The following is a 23040-nucleotide window of genomic DNA, read 5'->3' as shown; positions in this document are numbered from 1 at the left end:
AATTTCTACTACTGAAATCGTGAATAAGGCGGGAGGGAAAGAAAATAAGGGACAGTGACATATTGATTGTAATTTTAATGAAGTTGACCGACCAACACCGACCAACGACGCCCACCCATCACCACCGATTCCAATTTAATATATTGTAATAGATTGTAATAGATACAACGTGAAGGTGAATTTGAAAAGCCTTAGGAGTTAAAATGTTGGATCGTAGAAGGAACAAACAAAAGGAATTACTAGTGTGGATGCAATATATGATGTGGAGATTTTAATGCAACGTGCTTACCGTAGTGCAACAAAATTAAACCGGTTTATTCTCAAGCACCATTGCTTATTTCTATACTAGAGGTGCCTAATTAAGCACCTGTCCTATAAAACACAAGCACCGGTGCTTAGACAAAATCCGAATTTTTTTGTGCAAGCACGTCTCTAAGCACCTTGCATTGAAGATGCTCTAAGTATATGTCTAACTTGACACCTCTCTATACAAATAAGCATTGGTGGTTGAAAAGGTGGTTGGTTTATTTTCGTAAGCACCTTGCATTTTACATATCTCAATTATCTCAAATTTTGAGGTTAGTTACTTTCGTCGCAAGAACCGCGATCCTCGTTCCCCGAAATCCAAATCTCCCAAACCTCAGATGATGTTCTTTAGGTTGTATTTTCTAATTTCTTTCTGGATCTTTTAAACCCTACCTCCAAGCTCTAGTGTGTTTTTTATGTGTTTTCTCTCTGTTCGGTTTTCGGCCCAGTTTTCCTTATAAACCGGGCCACTTCTTCCGCGGTTGAATTCGGCAATAGATAACCCGCTCTGAAGGTTGTTTCGTCAAAAAAAAAAATCTCCCAAACCCATCGTAACTTCTCCTCTCCTTTCCCGCTCCACGAAGTCCCACCGACACGCGGGCCACCTCAGTTCGGCCCCACCAAGCAGTCATACAAGGGTTACACTTAGCCAGCAACGGCTGAATAAGTCGCCAATTTCACCCACGCGCTCGCCGTCACGAACCGGTCTCCCCCTAAAATCCCCCCCGCACCACACCACGATTCAATTGATCCACACAGGTTTCGCCGATTCGCCCGTTGCTCGACTCCGACAATCCATCCACGGCGGCGCCCCCGGCCGCGCGGCCTCGCCGATTCGAGCGAGGTAACCTGCCGCTCAACCCGGCTCTCCACCCTCCCCTCCCCCCCGTTGCTTCCTTTGGTCGGTTCTTCGATTCGAACCGAATGCTATCGCGCGGTGTTCGTTTGGGTACAGGGGTTGGAATTGGTGCGCAAATTTATGCGGTGCCGGAGTCGTTTTGCGGTGGAACGGCTGTGGGATTTTAGCGGATTCAGGTTATACGGGTCTTTTTCGAGTTGGTTGTTTGGGCAGCTGGGGTCGAGTTCTGGGTGATCATGGGCTCGGCTGGGGTCATGCATTCCGTAATTAGCTGGTTGCGGCATAGTTCAGGGTGATGCTTGTGTGATGGCATGACAACGTCCTGTTCCTGTCATGAACTCATGATAGATCCTTTTCTTTTTAACCTTTTGCCTGTGAATGATGCTGTAACTAGTTAAGGTCTCAGTGTTCTTTTTTTGTTGTTGAAAAGCAGCGGTTGTTGCTAGTTCAATCACCGTCTAGCTGGAGAATTTTATCCTTCAGTTTCTTGCACATTGTTTACCTTGCCTAGGTGTTTACGAAAACATTGTTCTTGTTGCAGAAAGTTTGTTTTATTGTTTAGGAGTTATTTCCAATCCTCACATGTGCTTAGCTTCTCTGCAGGCTGGATTCCAAGTGAGAATCTGCTGTAATTAGTGCTGAGAAATGCTTGACGCGTGCATTATTTATTCTGACTTCCGAGTTAGACCCTGCTATTAACGAGACCGCCCTGGCTGTTGGACAAGATAGTATACAGCCGTATTTATCATTGTTACTTTGATCCTTTTGTATTGCTTCTACCATTTAACATATTGCATGAGTCAATACAGACTCTAGTCACAAGTTCGCCAGCAACATGGAGGTTATTGACTTGTCTTCAGATAGTGAAGATAGCACTCCTTTGTGCTTAGATGGAAAAGAAAATCTTGGCTCTGATGACCCCAGTGACGGTGCTGTAAAGTCTATTGTTTTGTTCAACACGCCATTTGGCCAGAATAACGCAGCACAGCCAATCACTTTGGATGATGATGATTGGTTAGATAGCACCGAGGCTTCAACCTCTTATAGGAGCCCTGGAAGTGTTTGTCATACTGCTCAGGCTGTTTCAGCACGCAGGATATATCCTCTCATAAGTTCTTCTGTAATGCTGCATGATTCCCCAGATAGTAACAGCCAGAAGGTTTTGACTGAAAATGATGATGGTGAGTAAAGTTATCCTTGATTAACTCTGACAATTAGCAATGATTGAAATGCTCACTTGTGCAAGATTAATGTTTTACCCTGTTCAAATTTGGCAGATGTTGTCTATATGTCTACGGTTCCGCCTCAATCATTTCCAACCAATCATTTAAGTTTAAGTTACAATGGGATCAAGGAGGACCTTACTGCAAACTCTAATTGTCTTGGGAGAAGTGCTGCTAATGGAACTGGGATCTCTTCCTCTACAATGTCAGCACATTGGAAACTAGCTGTTAACCGCAGCCAGAAGGTCGAAACTGATAGCGATAATGGTGTGTAATATGTACCTTATCCTTGATATATTTGGTTAGGAGTAATTAAGCAAAAAGATTCATACTGGTGTGAACTGTGGCTAATAAGTATTGATCACTGTTCGAAACTATCAGATGATGTCTATGCATATGAAGGCCCACGTTCACAGAGGATTTTTCGTCCATCAATGCCGTCTTGGAATTCAGTTAATGATGCTGAACTTCTTTATGACCCCGACACGCAAAGCCATCCAAACCTAGAAAACAAGCTTTTTGGTGGTGATGAGAGAGCTATATATCATGAAGCCCTAAAGGTATATAATGTTTGGTTGATTTGCCTGATGACTTTGATCTGATTCTAAATATTATAGATTTTACTATTTTAAGCACATTATTTCAATGCAGCATATCAGTCAGGAAAGAAGGGAAGAAGATCTGCCTGAAGGTGTTATGTCAATATCACTCCTTAAACACCAGGTAAATTTTATATTCCAAAATCTCAGTCATTGTAATTGGTGTTCTTTACCTGAGATATCCTGCTCACTTCTTTGTTCTTCTTTTATGTTCGAAAGAAAATAGCATTATCTTGGATGCTTTCCAAGGAGAATAGTTCACATTGTCCAGGTGGAATTTTGGCAGATGATCAGGTTATTTTCCTTTCTTAGCTTATTTCATTAGCTGTTAATTATTTTATCATTTTTCTTTCTTACAACCATATTTTTCTGTGATGCAGGGACTTGGGAAGACAATATCAACCATAGCCCTTATACAAAAGGAGAGGGTCCAGCAGTCTAACTTCATGTCTTCTGATTCCAACAGTAAACAATCTGTGTCATTAGACCTTGATGAGGATGATACAGTGATAGTATTGGACAAGAAAGAACTGAAGGGTGAACCCTCGGAGAGGCCTGCTATCAGTCTTGAGCTCAGCGCTAGTCGGCCAGGGACTGCTGTTAATACAATGGTTAGTACTGTTAAAGTTGAGCCCAAGAAGACTAGACTGAGTCTACCATCCTCTGCATCAAACTCGAAGTCTACTACCAGACCATCTGCAGGAACACTGGTGGTGTGCCCAGCTAGCATTCTTAAGCAGTGGGCTAGTGAGATCTCCGCTAAGGTTACTGAAAGTTCTGAATTATCCGTTTTGGTTTATCATGGAGGTTCAAGGACTAGAGATCCAACTGAGTTGACAAAGTACGATGTTGTCGTCACCACATATACCATTGTAGGCCAGGAAGTGCCCAAACAAGACAATGATGATGATATGGAGCAAAAGAACAATGAAATATATGGGATATGTCCAGAATTTGTTGCTGGTAACAAAAGAAAACGGCCAAAAATGACCAAGAAAAAGAAACCTAACCATTCAAACGCTGACCTTGATGGTGGTGGACCACTTGCCAGGGTACGGTGGTTCAGAGTTGTGCTCGACGAAGCTCAAACAATAAAAAATTACCGTACTAAATCAGCTAGAGCCTGTTGTGCACTAAGAGCAAAAAGGAGATGGTGCTTATCGGGTACACCCATGCAAAATACAATTGATGATCTGTACAGTTACTTCCGCTTTTTGAAATATGAGCCATATTCTTCATATAGATTGTTTCACTCTATGATAAAGAACCCAATTTCTAAAGGTGCAAGTCAGGGATATAAGAAACTCCAAACTGTCTTGAAGATAGTTCTGCTGCGGCGCACAAAAGGTGAAATAAAACACTTTGACTACATCTATCTGTCTGAAGTTTTGGGCCTTTTTGATATTGTGATGTAAAGGCATACAAATTCACACCCTTGCCAACAGAACTAACTCCAGACATAATCTATGATATTACTCACAGCCATGACAACTGGTAATACTGATTTTGTTATATCTGTAGATGTATACATATTTGTCTGGGCATTCTATAAATGGCAACCAAAATTTATCATTGTCATATTGAAAATGCAATTTGTCATATGTATTTATTAGCTTATTTCTCTCCCATTCTACCAGCCATGAAATACATGATAAAACTGAGCATACTAGGCAGTATTCACCTTTTGATCTATTTAGACACTGTTTGTGTTTAGTTCTAGGCAGTTCCATCATGTTTTGTGTCTTTACTTTGTAAGATAAGATGCTCTTTAAGTATGCATGACTGTAGCTGGGTTCTTTGTTGTTTGTGATATTCTGTCATTGATGTACTCTTGAACTGTTTCCTTTAGAAACAATACTTGACGGAGAACCAATCATAAAAATACCTACAAAGACAATTCAGCTGAAGAAAATAAATTTCACACAAGAGGAGCGATATTTCTATTTGGCTCTTGAAGAAGGTTCTCGGGAAAAGTTCAAGGCAGGTTCAAGTTTACAAACTTAGTTTTATTCAGTTCTCTTTCTTCGTCGCTTTCAGGAATGTCTCTTTGAATGTTATGATTATATACTGTCTAAGTGTCTGTTGGTACTCCGGAAACTGTCTGTCATCCCTACTTTCTTATCTGATAGATATCGTTTGATCTGGTGTGTGTTTTTAGCTTGTATTGGGCTTGGGGTGATTGTTTTATACCTTTGCTAAAAAAATTTATGAACACAATCCAAATACTTGCATTAACTTAATTGATATTAGGTTTAGCAGTCCTGAATTCAATGTGAAATGCCCTTACTATTTTGTACCAGAAATTTCATTTGTCCAGAATTTTCAGTGTAATATGTTTGTGATGCTCATATGTTTCTGTTCATATCACAGAAATTTGCTGCTGCTGGGACAATAAAACAAAATTATGCAAACATTCTTGTATTGCTGCTGCGACTTCGGCAGGCTTGTGATCACCCTTTTCTTCTAAAGGAGGATAATCAAGAAAATTTGACTGACCCAGGTTCTATAGAAATGGCGAAACAGCTTCCTAGGGACACATTGATAAATTTGCTCCAAAAGCTGGATGCACGACATCCAATTTGTTTGATATGTGAGGTAAGCAACGTGGTCACTCAACATCTACACGTAAAGTTTGTTACATTGTCTTGGGAATATTTTCTTTGCTGAAGCAATGAAAGGAACTTAAACAACAGATACACTTGTGACAAAACAGATGGTCATTGGTTTTATTTAGCTGAAAGGTTTGTTCATCCTCAACTATTTTAATGAGTAGAACAATTCAATTTCCCCTCATTTTGCAGGAACCAGCTGACAATGCTGTTGTAACAACATGCCATCATGTTTTCTGCTATCAATGTGTACTTGAGAGATTAAGTGAAGAGGATGTCTGCCCCTTACCTTGGTGCAAAAATAAATTAAGGGCTGAAACACTTTTCTCACGTCCAGTATTAAGGCTCTGTATCTCTGACGAGTTGGAGTCATATGCAACAACTAGTTGTTCTGCAGCAGCAGATGAACCATCCCCAATTTGTGAAAGGAGTTACATCTCCTCAAAGATCCAGGCTGCCATCGACGTACTTAAGTCAATCTTCAACACGCATGCCCTTACTGATAGTGATACTATCGAATCAAGTTCAAGCCAGATAGCTCCTAAGGCAATAGTCTTCTCCCAGTGGACTGGTATGCTGGACATGCTGGGGCTTTCACTAGATAGCAATCTTATAAATTTCAGGAGGCTTGATGGGTCGATGTCTCTCAACAATAGAGAAACAGCAGTGGAAGAGTTTAAAACCGACCCAGAGGTGGATTTCTTGCATTCTACTCTTTCTTTTTCATTGTTATATGTAGAAACTATTTCTTTTTCACCATTCAACAAATAATCATAGATAGCTCTTTTCATTCATCAGGTAAGAGTAATGCTGATGTCACTGAAGGCTGGTAATCTTGGTCTAAACATGATAGCTGCTTCCCATGTGATTATGCTTGATCCCTGGTGGAACCCTTATGCTGAGGATCAGGCAGTTGATAGAGCACACAGAATTGGTCAGACCCGTCCTGTAACTGTTACTCGTTTTACCGTTAAAGACTCAGTGGAAGATCGCATTTTAGCTCTGCAGGTAATATTTTGGCTGCTCATTTTTCAATTGGTATCGGAAGTTCCAGCGAAATGGTTGGTTCCTCTCATAGTTTATGTAATCATAAAAAGGGAATCATGGACCCTCACTTTCAGTTAGTTTCCTAATCTTGTTTGTTGGGAAAATAAATCTCTTATATGTCACCATCTCTTTTATATGAAGACGAATTCATGATTAATTTGAGATCGATAATAATATGTAAGAAGTCAACTAAGTTCTTTGTAGATATGTAATTTCAGGAGAACTTTTTTCATTTAGAGAAAATACTGTTTGTTTGAAGGTATGTTTACAGAATTATACATGTTTTATGGAGTATAGGCACTGGTGATAAAATCAATGTGTGTTTCGTGCTGCTTCTGTGACTGTGTATGACTGAATGTATGTACCCTCCCATTTTTCTCCCTGTTTTTACAGAATGTGCTTTGTTTCTCTTGGCAGGCGAAAAAGAGAAAGATGGTGGAATCTGCTTTTGGTGATGACAAATCTGGTGGCAATGCAACTCGGCTCACCGTAGAAGATCTTGGATATCTTTTCGACATATAGTAGCTGACGACAAGCCTTGGCATCACTAGATAAGTAGATATGCAAGTTCTTTTTGCACAGGTTTATGCAGCTCAGCATGTTTTGAGGCCTTGAGCCTAGTTTTGCAATGCTGATATTGTTGGCACGATAGGGTCAGTTAGCTTATGTAATTATTATAGGCCCATGGTCCTGCCGATAATAGTAGTTTTGCACATGTTCAAAAGAAATTTTTCTCCATGATATTAGGCAAGAATTCTGTGACTTTGATGATCTGATTTGCTTATACTTTAGTTAAATGCGGGTAAACAGAGTTCTATTCTGTGATGCTCTATTGCCCTATAAATTTTTCGTGAATTTTGAATTCTTTGAAGCCAATTCTTTTTTATCGGGAACTTGTAATTCAACTCTAACCAGTACAGAGTTCTATTTTGAACCAGTGTCACAGTACATATGCTTACCATGAATTCAGCTCTTAACCAGTACTCCCTTCGTTCCTAATATTATGACGTATTTTGTTTCCTTTGAGGAGTATTAGTCCATTAATATTTTTTTTAATAAAATTGATATCATTGCCAAAGTGTTTCCTTTGAGGAGTATTAGTCTATTAATATATTTTTTAATAAAATTGATATCATTGCCAAAGGTACTCCCTCCGTCTCATATTAAATGACTCGAATTTGTCCAAATATAAATGTATCTATATCCAAAAAGTGTCTATATACATGTAATATTTCGTCACTTAATATGGGACGGAGGGAGTATTTGTTCATGATTATGATTTGTATCACACAAGTCACAGTAATTTTTGGTCAAAGGACACAAACGTCTCAATGCATGGTAGTGAATCAATGAGAAAGAAAACGGAACAAATTGCCGACACAACTAATAAACCAAGACGTACCTTTTTCCATTTGTTTCTGCACGTTTTTTAAGGATCTAAGCTTATCTGTGGGCTGTAAACATGAGAATTGATCAGCCCCGTTTGTTCTGGCTCACCAACACATGGCGCCTAGCTAGCAGCGCTTTGCTTCTTCTCCGACTCCGTCGGGACGGTTACTCGGTCCGTTTCTCCAACTCCGTTGCAGATGGAGATGAACCGCAGGCAGTGGAAGGCCGCCAGGAGAACGGCGAGGGCGCGCATTCCCTTCATCCCTTGTCCTGCTCCGATCGATCCTTCCTCTCTTGCTATCCCGGCTAATCCCATCGTTTCTGTCGGCTCGATTACTCCGATTCGATTCGTGCGATCCTCTTCTTCCTTGATTCGGTAACCAGGAATGGGGTCGATTTGGTCTGAGGATTGATCATGGACAAATCATAGGTTGTGAGTTAACCTAAATCTTTAATGCTATTGATAAAAAAAATTAAGTCTTAATCATACTTGCGTGCAGTAGTGTCTATAGTACCACCGATGCTCTACACCGATGAGCCACCATTACCACATGCCTGGGTCGGCTGCTCTGATGCGGCAATCATCTTCTCGGTGAAGGCAACAAAACTAGACGACGACCTCGAATGGCCGTGCGGGATTTCATCAATACTCCGCAATCGCAACCTCCTCTTCAACCGCAGGCCGCAGACAACTGTGAGACGCTCTCAACGCAGAGGTAATGCATGTCTTGGTAGAATGATACATGTTTATTTACTTGATGCAAAAGCTGACCTGATCTGCTAATGGTAACACGCATAGGCACGACATGCTTTTTATGTAGTTATGTTAGGTCATTGCTGGATTATCAAGCATGGTTTTGCTGTAGCAGTATCCATCGGTTATTTCACGCAAGTTCAGGAACCTCGATCACGGCTCTGGACGCTGCTCCTGGCTGGGCCAATACTCCGCGGAGAGGCGGCTGAGCTATCCGCTCGTTGCTCGCCGCGGTTTGAGGGATTTTTAGATGACGCTGATTTGTGGTACGAGGATCTCCACAAGTTCTTGGCGCTGAACTGTGGACGGAGCGACCGAGGATATGTTTGGTTGCTGGATGGATTGGAGTCAGTTCAATTTTTCTTATGTTTGGATCATGAGAGGGTATGAGCTTTTGAATCGATTTTTTACCTTGAAAATGTGAATCGTCGCGCTCATCAAAATCGACCGGCTCCACTCCGCCCTGCTCCGATCGGCAACCAAACACATACTAAGTCGATGGTGGTGTGGACCAAGGGCGCGGTGCCAAGAGTGGGATATGTGGTCTTCTTGCCCGCCAGCCTTCTTGCCACCGTCGCTGAGGTGGGAGTAGTTGGATGCCCTTGGACTATTCAGTTTTTATTGGAAATATGCCCTAAAGGCAATAATAAATTTGTTATTATCATATTTCCTTGTTCTTGATAAATGTTTATTATCCATGCTATAATTGTATTGACAGGAAACAAAATACACGTGTGGATAAATAAACAAATATCGTGTCCCTAATACGCCTCTACTAGATTAGCTCGTTGATTAAAAGATGGTTAAGGTTTCCTAACCATAGACATGTGTTGTCATTTATTAACGAGGTCATATCATTAGGAGAATGATGTGATGGACAGACCCAAACCTAAGCATAGCTTTTGATCGTGTCACTTAAGTTTAAATTGCTAATGCTTTCATTATGTCAAATATCATTTCCTTAGACCATGAGATCATGCCACTCCCTAGTACCGGAAGAATACTTTGTGGACATCAACCGTCATCTCGTAACTGGGTGATCATAAAGGTGTTCTTCAGGTATCTCGGAAGGTTCTTGTTGGGTTGTATGGATCAAGACTGGGATTTGTCACTCCATGTGACGGAGAGATATCTCTGGGCCCTCTCGGTAATATAACATCCGAATGAGCTTGCAAGCATGTGACTAATGTGTTTAGTCACGGGAATATCATATTGCGATACGAGTAAAGAGAACTTGCCGGTAACGAGATTGAACTAGGTATGGTGATACCGACGATCAAATCTCAGGCAAGTAATATATCGCGAGACAAAGGGAATTGGATACCGGATTAATTGAATCCTCGACATCGTGGTTCAACCGATGAGATCTTCGTGGAATATGTGGGAACCATTATGGACATCCAGGTCCCGCTTTTGGTTATTGATCAGAGAGGTGTCTCGGTCATGTCCGCATGTTCTCGAACCTGTAGGGTCACACACTTAACGCTTAATGTCGCTAGGGTACGATGAGATAATAGATGGTGATATCGAATATTGATTTGAAGTCCAGGATGGGATACAGGACATCACGAGGAGCTTCGGAATGGTCCGTAGATAAAGAATTATATATGGGAAAGCTGTTTCGGAAAAGTTCGGGATATTTTCCGGTATGGACCGGGAATGTTCTAGAAGGTTCCGGAAGTTCTCAAAAGGTTCTGGAATGTTCCAGAATATTCCTGAGAATTTAATTGGGCCTTTATAATAATTAATTAGAGCAATGTAATTAGTTATCCCCTAATGGGCCTAGGGGGAAAGAGGAGGAACAACTCCACCGTACGGTGGAGAACCGTACGTGGGGAGGGGAGCTCGTGGGGAGGGAGTCCTCCCGGGACTCCTTTCTGGGATCCCCTGGCCGGCCACCTCTAGGAAAGGAAAGGGAAAAACTGAATTAGAAAATTGATCCCTATGTGATCAAATTTCTATTTCTTAAGAGGCAAGAAAGGAAAGATGAGATTGTCTCTCTTACATGCCTTGCCGCCGGCCTCCTCCCCTATATAAGGAGGGGAGGGGCTGCCCCTTGGATGCCCTGCTCTCCCTGACCTCTTCCTCTCACGCGCACGGTGAAGCCCTGCCCGTGGAGAACTCCATCATAGCCTACACCACGCCGTTGTGCTGCTGGAATCTCATTGACCTCTTCCCCTCGCTTGCTGGATCAAGAAGGAGGAGACGACGAGAAGCTGAACGTGTGGATACCAAGGAGGTGCCGTCGTTTTCTGCACCGAGATTGATCTCGTCGAAAGTTCCACTACGCCAACAACGATCCCGTGATCATAACGCTTTGTGGTCTACGAGGGTATGATGCTCTTTATCCCTCTCGTTACTTACATCTACTAGATATGTTCTTGGGTTTCTTCCGCACATCTCGTAGGAAAACCTTTGTTTTCCATGCAACGAACCCATCAGTTTTGAGATCAGATGCCATTCAGTTAATGAGATCAGATGCGTAGGCGGCACCAAGAGTAGGACAATAGTGCTACATGAGTAGGCCTTCTACAGAAAAGTTACTACAGCACTGCGATCAAATGACATTGAACTTCAAAATATGCAATGGCATTGGACTACACAAGTATCGCAGCAAAGTGACTCACAATCTGGTGTTGGTCTGCAATTCACTATATATAGATATTCTGTCTTCTATAGCTCATCGGTCTTACAACGACGCATATCTTCACATGATACTGCAACTTTTTCCATGCCAAATGCACTTTAGCCTTCATCATTTAACTTATGCCAGCCAACTTTTGTATGTCTAGATATATAGGGTCTCGTAGTTCTCGAACAAGTCAAAGTTCCTTGTTTGCAACCAGTCATGAGTAACATGTATCAGTATGGATGTTAACACCCATAGATCACTAGACGTAACAAATCACTATTTCATTCACTCTAGTGACGGACAATCAATGCTTAAAATCAATTACCCAAGATGCTTATGAAGTGCATATCAAATTTCATCTTGAATTATAGAATCAAAATAGTGAACTAAGCATGATCTTGAATTGATTGGTCACAGAAATATGCAAGTAATATACAATCAAAAATATCATTAGTGGTCAAACTATACTGACAGAATAAATGCTCCTAACATCAAATTTAAACATATATTTGATTATACAATTAGTATAAAATGATGGTGTTTGTTTTAATACTAAATCGGTTTCTAAATATAAGAAGTCTTAATTTTGTTCCAAATCAAACTTGTCAAATGTATGCTGCCAACAAAGTGGTGCCCAAAATTGTCAAGACTTCTGATTCAATACACCCCCTCTCCCCATCGAAAACACAAGGACGATCCAGATCACTCCTTACACTTTCGTTAAAAAGGGCATGATGGACATTAAATAATATTTTCTTCTATCCCTTCCACCCAGCTCCGAACAGAACTCGGTGTTTTTGATTTTGCCAGAGATTGCACTGTTGGATCGCGTCGAAAATTCACGAGATTGTAGTAGACACAATTCCGCACAATCCCACTGAAGGGATCAGCGAAATATTTCTTGATCCAACGGGAAACATGCGAACAAGTCGGATGTTCGTTCTGTTCTGCACGGCCGCGAGAAATCCAAACATCACTCGGTGTTTTGCAGTTTTCTGAAGATTCCACCGTTGGATCGCAACGGAATTTCACATGGTAGTGGTGGACAAAATTCCACACAATATCACTGAAGGGATAGGCGAAATCTTTCTTGAGAAAGCGGGAAACATGTGAACAAGTAGGACGTTTGTGCTGTCTCACAGGGTCGCAAGAAATTCAAACAACACTCGGTGTTTTGAAGTTTTCTGGGGTTTCCACCGTTGGATCGTCACTAAATTTGACATTGTGGAAGTAGACACAATTCCTCATAGTTCCACCGAAGGGATCGTCGAAATAATGCTTGAATCAACGGGAAACATGCGAACAAGGCAGCCATTTGTGTTGTGATGCACGGCCGCGAGTAATCCGAAAGCACTTGGTGTTTTCGATTTGGCCAGAGATTTTACCGTTGGATCGAGATGAAATTTAACAGCGTCGTTATAGTAGACACAATTGCGCACAATCTCACCGTATGGATCGTCGAAATAATACTTGAGTCATCAGATACCTTGCGAGAGAGAAAGGAGGCAGGAGAAAGAAAAATATTAGACAACCGGAGAGCAAAAGGAAAAAAGAAAATAAAATGTGAAAAGACCGTCCTACCTTCTAAGTTTGAGGAGGGGGGGTGTATTGAATTAGGCCTCAATTGTCAAATGTTAGAAAGTTTTTAGTGATGAGCAAACTCGATTTGTGTCGTTACCAACACCTCGTTTAATTCCTCTGCAAGAGACTTTCTCTGCAGGTAATTGAATTAGAGTATGATAGGAATGCCATGGTAAAAATTCATGTTGCAAAAGGCCAGCCATACCATCGCCGGAGTAGGGCTTTGCTCATTGGCAAAGTCGGAGGCTCTCAAGAGACGACCAAGGTAGCTGATGACCATGGCGATGATGGGCAATGTTGATCGGTGGATCTCACTAGTGGCATATGTCGAGTTTGGGCCGTTTGTGTTGTCGTGTTATGTCACCGTTGGTGGTAGAGGCGGAGCTTCTTTGTAGACAAAGTGGGTCATGGTTCCTTTACTCTAGAAACATTCTTAGTAAGGGTCACTTTTATTCGTAGGATAATCATAGAAATATAAAAACATGGATTATGTGTCATATCCTGTTGAATCCTACAGGAATGCAAAACACAAAAATGTGTATCGGTAGTTGTTTGATTGCATCACATGGAAAATATAGAAACTTACTTGAAGGATTATGTGATAGCTATAGTTATCATATACGCCATCCTTTTCACTAAGGTTGGCGTATTTTGTTTGGTAAGAAAAACTTTTGATTAAGAATTACCCTATCAATGTGAACGTTATATGATATGAAACCATAATCATTAGCAAGAACTTTTAAAGACGAATCCATTGATATAAATTTCACGTATGAAAAACACATATCAATAGAGTTTTCATCGGTCAAAATCTTTTCTTAACGAAACAAAATACACCAACCTTTGTGAAATGGAGGAATATCATATAAACAAACTGGAATTTCCCATGAGGTAGGGCCTCAATTTTTTTTTGCTTTAAATCAAATTGCATAAAAACTACTCCATATCAAAATTTATATGGTTTTAAATTCTACAGATCAAATGAGTTGTATGAAAAGATAAATCCTTAATACTCCCTCCGTTCAACAAAGAATGTCTCAACTTTGATCAAATTTGAATGCATCTATACACTAAGTCATGTGTAGATACATCCAAATTTTGAAAAATTTTAGACATCTTTTGTTAAACGGAGGAAGTACTAAAATCCTCCAATATTCCATTGATATTCAAAACATAACAAAGATACCACAAAAACATTCCTCGCATGTCCACAGCTCCATCGGTTTGCCAACATCCGTTTGCAGCCACAAACCTAATTAAGGTCACTGAACCGCATTGCTGAATAATCAATACTAAGCTTAACTGTAAGTAGAATTACATTCCACAACTTGCAAAGATACCACTGATCGTACCAATACGTACAATTGATCGTAATCGTATACCGGCTGTCTGAGTTGGACCGAAATACGGAAATATCACTCTCCGTGTACGTAACGAGAACCCGGACTGTTCGTTTACGTTTTCTTACCCGGAAAGCGTATATGCTGCACTCGAAACCTATCAAACATCAGCTTCCGAGGCCAGAGGCTTGGATCAAAACCCCAAAACCCCGGAGGAGGCAGCGGCGGCACAATCAGCCGCAGCAAGCGCCAACTCACACCGGCGGCATGGGTCGGAGCAGCAGAGCCAGTCCGTGCGACATGGACAGGGAGTTCGCCCCCGAGATCGCTCAGCTCCTAGCTACCCCGCCTCTCCAATCCGCCAAGGTACTTCTCCCTCTTCTTGGTCTAGTGAGTCCGGCTGCTCGAGGATTTGTTAATTGTACTTGGTTGGCTCGCCCAATTTGCTTGTTTGGTGTGAAGACTTGGATTTAGCTAAGATAAAATGATATTATGATGGGAGGGGTGGTATTTGACTATCTGTGGTTTAGTTTTCTCCAAAATCTTACTAGAACTGTGGCAATGGAAGGATTTTTAGCCGTGTGAGATGGGGGGAGGCGTCTCTGCTGGCTCCTGCTACCTTCCGAAGAGAGATGAGGGAGGCAAATTGCGTGGTTCTTAATTATTTTGCAATATTAACCATTGGATTGAAGTATTTTCTTCACTGAGGTCCAAATTTAAGATCCAAGGTGCTTGTTTGTATCATTCCAGTAGTTTAGTTAGTATGTGTAATGAACTTAGTTTAGTGAAATGCTGAGGTTATGACAGAAAGGAAACAATATTTTGCTTTTCTTGCCGTTTTGCAGCTAGAGCCCGGTTAGTCATCGAGGCCTATAGAGTTGGAGGATTAAATTTTACTCTAAGTTTTTAGGGCTGGATTTTTGTATGTTTTTGCTCTGTCCTCGTCACTTGGATAAAGTATCGCTGAGGATTTGTGGGTCACATTTCACAGCATAACTACGCTACCTTTGTTTTCACTTTCCAGAAATACTATGATGAACTCATACAATCCAAGAAACACGATGCTATAAGAGTGAACTACAACAGCGAGCATGGGAAAGGTGCTGCTACCTTATGCACTGGCAATTCTGCAAACACGGGATGCTTGTGCCAAATTCGGCGCGAGTTAAAAGCCCATTTGAGCCAACTGGTTTCTTGCAGGTATTTGTGCAAGCAAGGATTTCGCTGAAGGGGACGTAATTCTGAAGGACCAAATGTTAGTTGGTGCACAACACAGCCTTAACAAGGTGCGACTGCTATTAAAATTGATTCAATTTGCTAGTTTTTTCTCCATTTTTTATGCAAGCTGTTCCTACTTGAAGTATCATATCCACTTTATATGTTCTGTTGCAGATTGACTGTGCTGTGTGTAGTTATTGCTTCCGCTTCATTGGTTCAATAGAGTTCCAGATTGGACGTAGACTGTATTTGCAAAGCATTGGTTCAAGCATTAGCTGCACTACTGAGAGACACTGTCATGGAAGTGATGTGGGATCGAGCACTGGTTGTTCTGGTGTAACAAAGGGAAAGAGTAATACTTTGCCACAAGAGGTCTTAGAATCACTTATAAATGGTGATCATTCACTACCTTTCTCAGACCTTTTCACTTTACCAAAAGTTGTTGCTTGTCGTGGATGTGAGGAAGAACACTACTGCAGGTTAGAATCCATAGTAACTTTCCAATTTCACCTTTCTTACTTCATACTGAGATATTTGGAATATTTATCGAGGCATAATTTTTTTTTGCTATAAAAAATGTTTGATACCATTTTCCATCATAAGTTCTAGTGATCCTGATCACGTTAAAATTCAAACCTAATTGCCTCATGGAAAACTTGCATCTATAGACCATATAACCTTTTTTATTGTTCATGGAGTAACTTGTTATCTTGAGAAAACATTAACTTGTTAATTTCTGTGTAGCCAATCTTGTGCAGATTCTGATTGGGAAACATACCATTCTTTGCTCTGTGCTGGCTCCAACACCGAACCATCCCGAAGATCTGCTCTTCACAAATTCGTAGAGCATGCTAATGGTAAGCTAGCAGCATGCCTTGAATCTGTATCATCATATTGGTATATTCATCATTCATTACATATATGCTATATCAATTCATTCGTGATCTATTATGGTTGCGATTGAAGTTGTCAAGCTGTTATCTGATATAACCCGCTCTTTGTTTTCAGATACCAATGATATTTTCTTGGTTGCTGCCAAGGTATATGATAGAAATATCTTCAATATTTTTTAATAAACACAGCACCAAAATGTAACACAAATATTCATTTAATATCTCATTTTCTAAAATTCTCCAAGCGATATGTTTGTTACTAGGATCTAACTAGCGTTTGTTATTAGTGTCATCCACAAATATAAAAGTTTTTGGCATCAAATTTGAACTGATATTGATGCCATTAGTGTTTGTCTGAAAATCTTCAAGCTGCAATTTACTGATCTCTAGAACCTTACCGGACAATAAAGTGACTAGTTATATCAGTAGTACCAAATGGAACAGACAAAATAATAAATGCGCTTCCCTTATGTCTACTAACTGCAACTCGTCTTAGGTTACCTGATTCTCATGCATGAATTCATACTTTTTATATGCCAGGCTATCACTTTCACCATATTGAGGTACAAGAAACTCAAAAGGCAACATGAATTTCAAAACAAACTAGATGAATCAAACTTTTCTTTGCTTATGGAAGCCTGGAAACCACTTTCCATGGGCTTCAAAAAGAGGTAAATGCATGAACTTCAAAGTAACTACTCCCCTGATGATCAGTTGAATATGGTACTAATCAGCAGTTTTGTCTAACTGTGCAACTAGTGGTGAGCGCGTTTTTTAAGGTTAGATACCTATGGTTTGGATGCGTCTTTTCTTCTCCCTTGTTTTGTGTCTGCAGATATTATATTTTTGAGTTCCACGTAGCTTTTGCTATCCTTCTGTGCTACTGAATCAATGTTGCTTAAAACAACCACCCCATTTGTGCAAAAATATCTTGTGATTGCAGATGGTGGGATTGTGTTGCTTGGACTGAGGATGTTGATTCTTGCGATGAAGATTCATTTAGGCAGGAGTTGATGGATCTAGCATTTACGGTAACTTTGTTGTCAGATCTTTCACTTGTATGACACCACCGATTCATATGCTATTTATGGTATTGTGCTCTGGTACGAGTCAATGGATTTCTTCAGTAACATATTACTTGAAACACATACAATGATGACATGTAAAAATGGGACAGCTTTTTTTGAATCAAAAGATGCACCATTTTACTCACTTCCATCTTATCTTAGTTGACGGTGCGTTGATCATGTCTTATGAACTTTGCAGTCACTGCAGCTTCTCAAGGATGCGATCTATGATGCCGAGTGTGCACCATGTATCCTTCTTAGCAGTTACAAGACTTGTTTCATACTTTCATGCCAAGTTCTTGTCATGCAATTTTACTTGACTTGGGTCTAGTGTTCTCTCTTGAGGTGTATGGCCATATCGTTGGCATGTTTGAGCTGAACAATCTGTAAGTAAATCCTTTTTTCCATATTGCCCGTTTGATGAATGTATATGCTATGTAATTTTTCTCTCACTTGAGTAATGAACATACGCCCACCTTTTTTCATTCCAGTGATTTGGTTGTTGCATCGCCAGTTGAAGACTATTTCATGTATATTGATGAGCTTCCTGACAATGAGAAGGTCTGTTACCTTATTGGCTTATTCGATGGTTGTCTTAATTTCTTTCATGTAACGATTTAACTCTCTCACACATACATCATGGCTTTCTTAATATGAAATGCATTGTACCCCAGGAGGAAGCTGAGAAAGCAACAATGCCATTTCTAGATGCTTTAGGTGATGACTGTTCAATTCCTTGTGAGGGTATGTGCAGCTTCTTCATATCAAGTCATTCAGAGTACTGCTATGTGCATTTTTATATTATTTTTTCCAACAGTACAGACATTATTTTCCATGTGAAATTTCTGTTGGCAGGGACAGCGTTTTTTCCTCTGCAAAGCTGTATGAACCATTCATGCTGTCCAAATGCTAAAGCATTTAAAAGAGACGAGGTGATCTATATCTTTCTTCCAGCTAATTGGTCCACTTTCTTACCAAGCTGCCAGTCGGCAATGCTGATAATTGCTCATGCCCTCAGGATAATGACGGCCATGGAGTGATAATTGCTCTGGAGCCCATCAGCAAGGATGATGAGGTAAGTCGTTTCGATGTAATATCTTTCTTATGAGGAAAACTCTGGTAAAATTATTCTGCTACCTGCTAATGTTCGTCTGAATTGTGTAGATTACAATCTCCTACATTGATGAAGATCTTCCATACGTAGAGCGACAGGCACTGCTTGCAGACTATGGATTCACATGTGCGTGCTTGAAGTGCCAAGAAGAAAAGCTGAACTGAACGAGACAGACTGGAATTGCTCCAAATTTTTGCCGTAATGAGAGTGCATCCTGCTTGTAGTTTATATGATGATATCCTGATTTGACTAGATGTTGGATTATACTCTGTCGAGACTGCCTGTCATTGTATATTAACCTTTGTAGCTCATGTCATTGGAGATTTTAACAGCTCCAAAATGTTGGATTGCGATGGAGACATACTGGAATTGGAATGGGTGCTGGTTTTTGCTTTGTTTTATGTTGAGAAGTTACAGAAATGGCATTGCATTGTTCAACTCAGAATAGCTATTTACTCCCTGCGATCCTAAATTGTTGTCGAAATATTACGTGTATCTAGACGTTTTTTAAGAATAGATACATCCATATTTGGGCAAATTTGAGTAAAGAATTTAGGATCGGAGAGAGTATTTGGTTTACATATATTACAGTGCACATAACCGGAACAGGAAGACTGAGGCCCTTCGTGAGGTTGCCGCCATGCCGTGGCTTGAGCATGCCACCGATCCCTGGCCATCTCCGATTGGTTTCTTCAGTACCAGTTTTGCCCGGGTGAGGTCCTGCAAGGCTTCACCCTCTGTCTCAGATCAGTAGACCTGGATTTGGCCAGACGGTTTGCCTCTACTCTTCGGCCCTGGGCGACGGGAGGTAGCTACCTGCCATGGCCTTCCAAGGTTTGGATCTGGATTCTCCCTGGTAGATTGGTGTTCATCACCTGCAGGTTCCATCCCCAAGTGCTGAATAGTTAACATTCCGTTTGGCAACACAAAGATATCAGGGCATGCTTTGTAATCTTTATTTTTTGTTGCCCTTTTGTAATATGGAGATCTGTATGGCCATTCTTGCTCTATGGTTTGAGAATGAAAGTAGGAATCCTTTAAAAAGAAATATACATGACAGGTAGCTCATGTAATGAGAAGCCGGTGACTTGGATAAACAATTTGCAGAAATAAATACTAGGTTGACAATTGTAAGTATTTTGGTTATACAGGGACAAGTTGATACATGGTTTATGCTACAGGTGCTACCTCTTTTCATAGCTTATGGGGGCATCGTAGAATCAGTTTAGTACATACCACAAGACTATTACACATAGTACAAGGAAAACGAATTACATCATTCAAGGAAAAAAATGAACAATGGTGTTCCTCAGGTGTTCTCGCAATGCCAAGGCTTGCTGTAGTCTGACCTGCAGGTATACACAATCCAAACATTAGGCGTTTCAGATAGAATCGTAAGCCTATATTGTCAGTCTTCCGGTTGTCTGGATCTGTGCATAAGTTATGCTGGTAATACAAAAATAACATATGGCCACATGGACATGGGGCGTCTATTAGTTCCGTAGAAAACACAACAATACAACATATGTAGTTGTTCCTGCACTACCTCATTGGCTCATTGTATCATCTCTGATCAAGGCCTCCAAAGAACTGTTCCAAGCTTGTAGAGCTGAAAACATTGGGCGCTAGTCTTTCTGTTTGTTGTGGTGAAATGTGTAGCTGATATTTGATAAACCTCTGCAACAGAAAATAGCAAATCAAATCCTGTTTCTAGGAAATGGTAATACTACATTGATGCAGTTGTGACTTACAGATAATTGGTGAACAATTTCAGGGCTTGAGTCAATGTGCCAATCAGGTTCGAGTTGCCGAACAAAAGAGGTACGGCCATTTTCCGTACTACAGAAGAGAACCTATAAATTTCAAGAAAAGTTACATTCCTAACATCTATTGGCATTACAAAAACAATGATGATTTATCGCCACATGGTTTTATTCTGAAGCCTACCTTGTCTTTTACGAAACCACCGCTAGTAAATAGCCCAGCTTCACTCAGGGCAGACAACACCTTTTCCTGCATCACGATAGTGTGCAAGGGAACAAGTTGTAACCAGTCTGCTCCAAAGTATAAACTAGGTAGTGTGTAGCCTTATTTGTTTCAGGCAAACTCTAAGACAATGAGCCACTATGAAATGGAAACTGCTTATTGTTTTATCATGAAGTACGCATGTCATGTCATGATAATGTTAGTACACTGGCACAGAATATAAAGTAGGTCTTCCTAGACTTGCCTCACTTTCATCATCGAGAATGCACTCCATCAGATAGACATCACAGAATTTTGCAATTTCTAGAAGAACCTCCAAAACAGAAGACCTCACTGTGGCATGACTCTGCAGAAAGATATAACTCAATGAAGTTACTGGTCAATAAAGTCAATACAAAATTTTGCAGAAGCATTTCTGCCCACCTGGAGCTCCTCTGGAGTCGTTTCCTCCAAAATCACACCAAGTAATCGGCAGGTGACCTAGAGTAGTTATTCTCATATAAGTGAAAAATGCACTGGCCCAAGAGGCTGCCTAAGATTTTATGACAACGGTAAAAAAAAACAGTAGTTTGCGTAGTACCCTTCGTCCTTCGCTCAATTTATGCCTGACAAGCTGCTCAAGAGTCAGCTGGAGAAGAAATGAGCAAAGATCAGTCCAAATTTGAGTTCTATAAACATAAACATCATTTTGGTATTCAATAAAGAAAGGAATCAATACATTTACTGGCTGGAAAAGCTGGTTGATTGCTTCATGTGCTCTTGAATCTGCCGATGAGCAAGCATCTGTTGAGGCCAAAGCCCCTGGTCTTGATCTACTGCTGGTGTTGCTAGATGATGGAGCAACCCGTCTTCGTGGCCTCCGAGGTTGCTCTTGAGGAGCTCTCAACAGTTTCCAGGCAAAAACAAGTGTGATGGCGATTGCAGCAAGTGTGGTAAGTGAGCGAAGTTTCTAAAGGAGGAAACAAAGGAAGTACTTCAATAATTCTTGTAATAATGATTCAAAATAACATATCAAAACATGGAGAGTCTAGGACTTTGCGCTTCAGAACCCACAAAACTTGCTGCATCCTTTTGTCCTAACAAAGTAAGCACACCATGCCAGATACGTCCAGTGCTGGCACCACACACTTTGACATATTGTACCATTGCTCATAGATCCCGCAGGCCTTACTACCTTGCATAGAGTGCTTACTCATGTTTACGCACATTATTTTGTAGTCAATGAACACCACATTCTATTGACTATAGAATATTTGCCATTCAGAAACCGACCTAAATATTTATATTAAACTCTAGGCCAAAAAAAAAACACTGCATCACTAACTAGTTCTTATCTGGCCACAGAGGTATATTATCTCTTGAGATCACATAATATCCTTCAAAAGTTCCCGTCGCCTTCGCTAACCGAAAATCCTATGTAGTAGTAACCGATTCTTTCAGCCAAGACACACATAAAAACTACTAGGACCACAACAATGCCCTGATCTTTCACCAAATCCGATCACCATTAACCCCCCAAAAAAGGAGACATACTTTGCAGAGAACAGAGGACACCTGCAAATCCCCACCTAGACTTTCACCTTATACAGGCTCGGAGCTTGCAACGCATTTACCGAATCGGTGCTTATTCGCAATCTACCCAGTAGAAGCTAGCACAGTAGAAACACCCAGCCTAAAATCCTAGCATTTCCCACCCCAAAACAAGGAGCCACTTTCACACTCGGGCCGCATAGAAAAGTCCCCCTTAGCGTAGGTGCCGACAGATCAATACAACGGGGCCGAGGGCCACAGATCCGGGCGGGAACCTGGCGATCGAGGTCGAAGGGGAGGCGATCGGAGTAGCGGGCGAGGGCGTCCACGAGGCGCCGCACCAGATCGGCCAGCTCGTCGTCCTTCCCGCCCCCAGCCCGCGCCGATGCCGCCGCCGCCGGGGACGAAGCCGCCGACGCCATCGCCGCTGACGAAAGACGGGGAGGGGAAAGGGGCCACGAACCCTAGGGCGGCGCACGACGCGGCGAGGGTTGGGGGCAGGGCGGAAGTGCAATTTGGGGAGTTGTACGGGGTGCGCCGTGCGCAGGCTAGGTGTGGGCTGTGAGATTGTCGGAAGGACCAGGGGGAGGAAGAGGAGAGAGAAGCGGCGGCTGCTTCGCCTTGTTTTTGATGGCACGTTGGTGGGACTGGTAGCCTGGTTGGCTGCTGGGCGCTCGTTTTGCATCTAAGGGCTTGAGAGTATGAGTATTTCGATAAACGTTCCTAGTGATTCTGATGATGGTGGGACTGTTTGTTACTCCCTCCGTCCCATATTAACTAACTCAAAATTGCCTAAATATGAAGATATTTATGTCTAAAAATAAAAAGTGTCTATATATACGTGCAATAGAAAGTCACTTGATATGGGACAGAGAAAGTATTTGATTCCAATG

The 23040-nt window shown here is 41.2% G+C and overlaps 3 protein-coding genes and 1 long non-coding RNA gene across 4 annotated transcripts; 2 read left to right on the top strand and 2 right to left on the bottom strand.

Annotated features, from left to right (window-relative positions):
* Window positions 1–989: 989 nt before the first annotated feature.
* On the top strand, window positions 990–7440 carry LOC100833230 (helicase-like transcription factor CHR28). The gene is made up of 12 exons (XM_003580560.4): window positions 990–1150; window positions 1769–2346; window positions 2443–2655; window positions 2770–2948; window positions 3040–3111; window positions 3207–3281; window positions 3368–4334; window positions 4837–4967; window positions 5358–5582; window positions 5789–6289; window positions 6395–6604; window positions 7061–7440. The coding sequence occupies exons 2-12, from the start codon at window positions 2001–2003 to the stop codon at window positions 7163–7165; spliced, it is 3024 nt and encodes a 1007-aa protein (XP_003580608.1). The 5' UTR covers window positions 990–1150; window positions 1769–2000; the 3' UTR covers window positions 7166–7440.
* On the bottom strand, window positions 7364–8594 carry LOC112269348. Its single transcript, XR_002961153.1, has 2 exons — window positions 8523–8594; window positions 7364–8434 (listed from the first exon to the last, which is right to left on the bottom strand). It is a non-coding gene; the product is annotated as an uncharacterized LOC112269348 (long non-coding RNA).
* Window positions 8595–14522: 5928 nt separating this feature from the next.
* Window positions 14523–19056, top strand: LOC100832918 (histone-lysine N-methyltransferase ATXR2). Its single transcript, XM_003580559.4, has 15 exons — window positions 14523–14705; window positions 15364–15439; window positions 15540–15625; window positions 15732–16036; window positions 16302–16414; window positions 16566–16597; window positions 16991–17121; window positions 17394–17481; window positions 17717–17765; window positions 17849–17903; window positions 18009–18078; window positions 18192–18261; window positions 18373–18449; window positions 18536–18592; window positions 18682–19056. The coding sequence occupies exons 1-15, from the start codon at window positions 14607–14609 to the stop codon at window positions 18793–18795; spliced, it is 1422 nt and encodes a 473-aa protein (XP_003580607.1). The 5' UTR covers window positions 14523–14606; the 3' UTR covers window positions 18796–19056.
* Window positions 19057–19715: 659 nt separating this feature from the next.
* LOC100832607 (peroxisome biogenesis protein 22) lies at window positions 19716–22799 on the bottom strand. Its single transcript, XM_014896088.2, has 9 exons — window positions 22423–22799; window positions 21336–21566; window positions 21198–21245; window positions 21041–21097; window positions 20862–20963; window positions 20579–20644; window positions 20383–20484; window positions 20178–20308; window positions 19716–19980 (listed from the first exon to the last, which is right to left on the bottom strand). Exons 1-8 carry the CDS (start codon window positions 22567–22569, stop codon window positions 20195–20197), a joined length of 867 nt encoding a protein of 288 aa, XP_014751574.1. The 5' UTR covers window positions 22570–22799; the 3' UTR covers window positions 19716–19980; window positions 20178–20194.
* Between the last annotated feature and the right edge of the window lie 241 nt (window positions 22800–23040).

This window comes from Brachypodium distachyon, chromosome 5 (genome assembly GCF_000005505.3).
Source record: "Brachypodium distachyon strain Bd21 chromosome 5, Brachypodium_distachyon_v3.0, whole genome shotgun sequence".
NCBI lineage: Eukaryota > Viridiplantae > Streptophyta > Magnoliopsida > Poales > Poaceae > Brachypodium > Brachypodium distachyon.
This window is presented reverse-complemented; position numbering and strand designations above follow the sequence as displayed.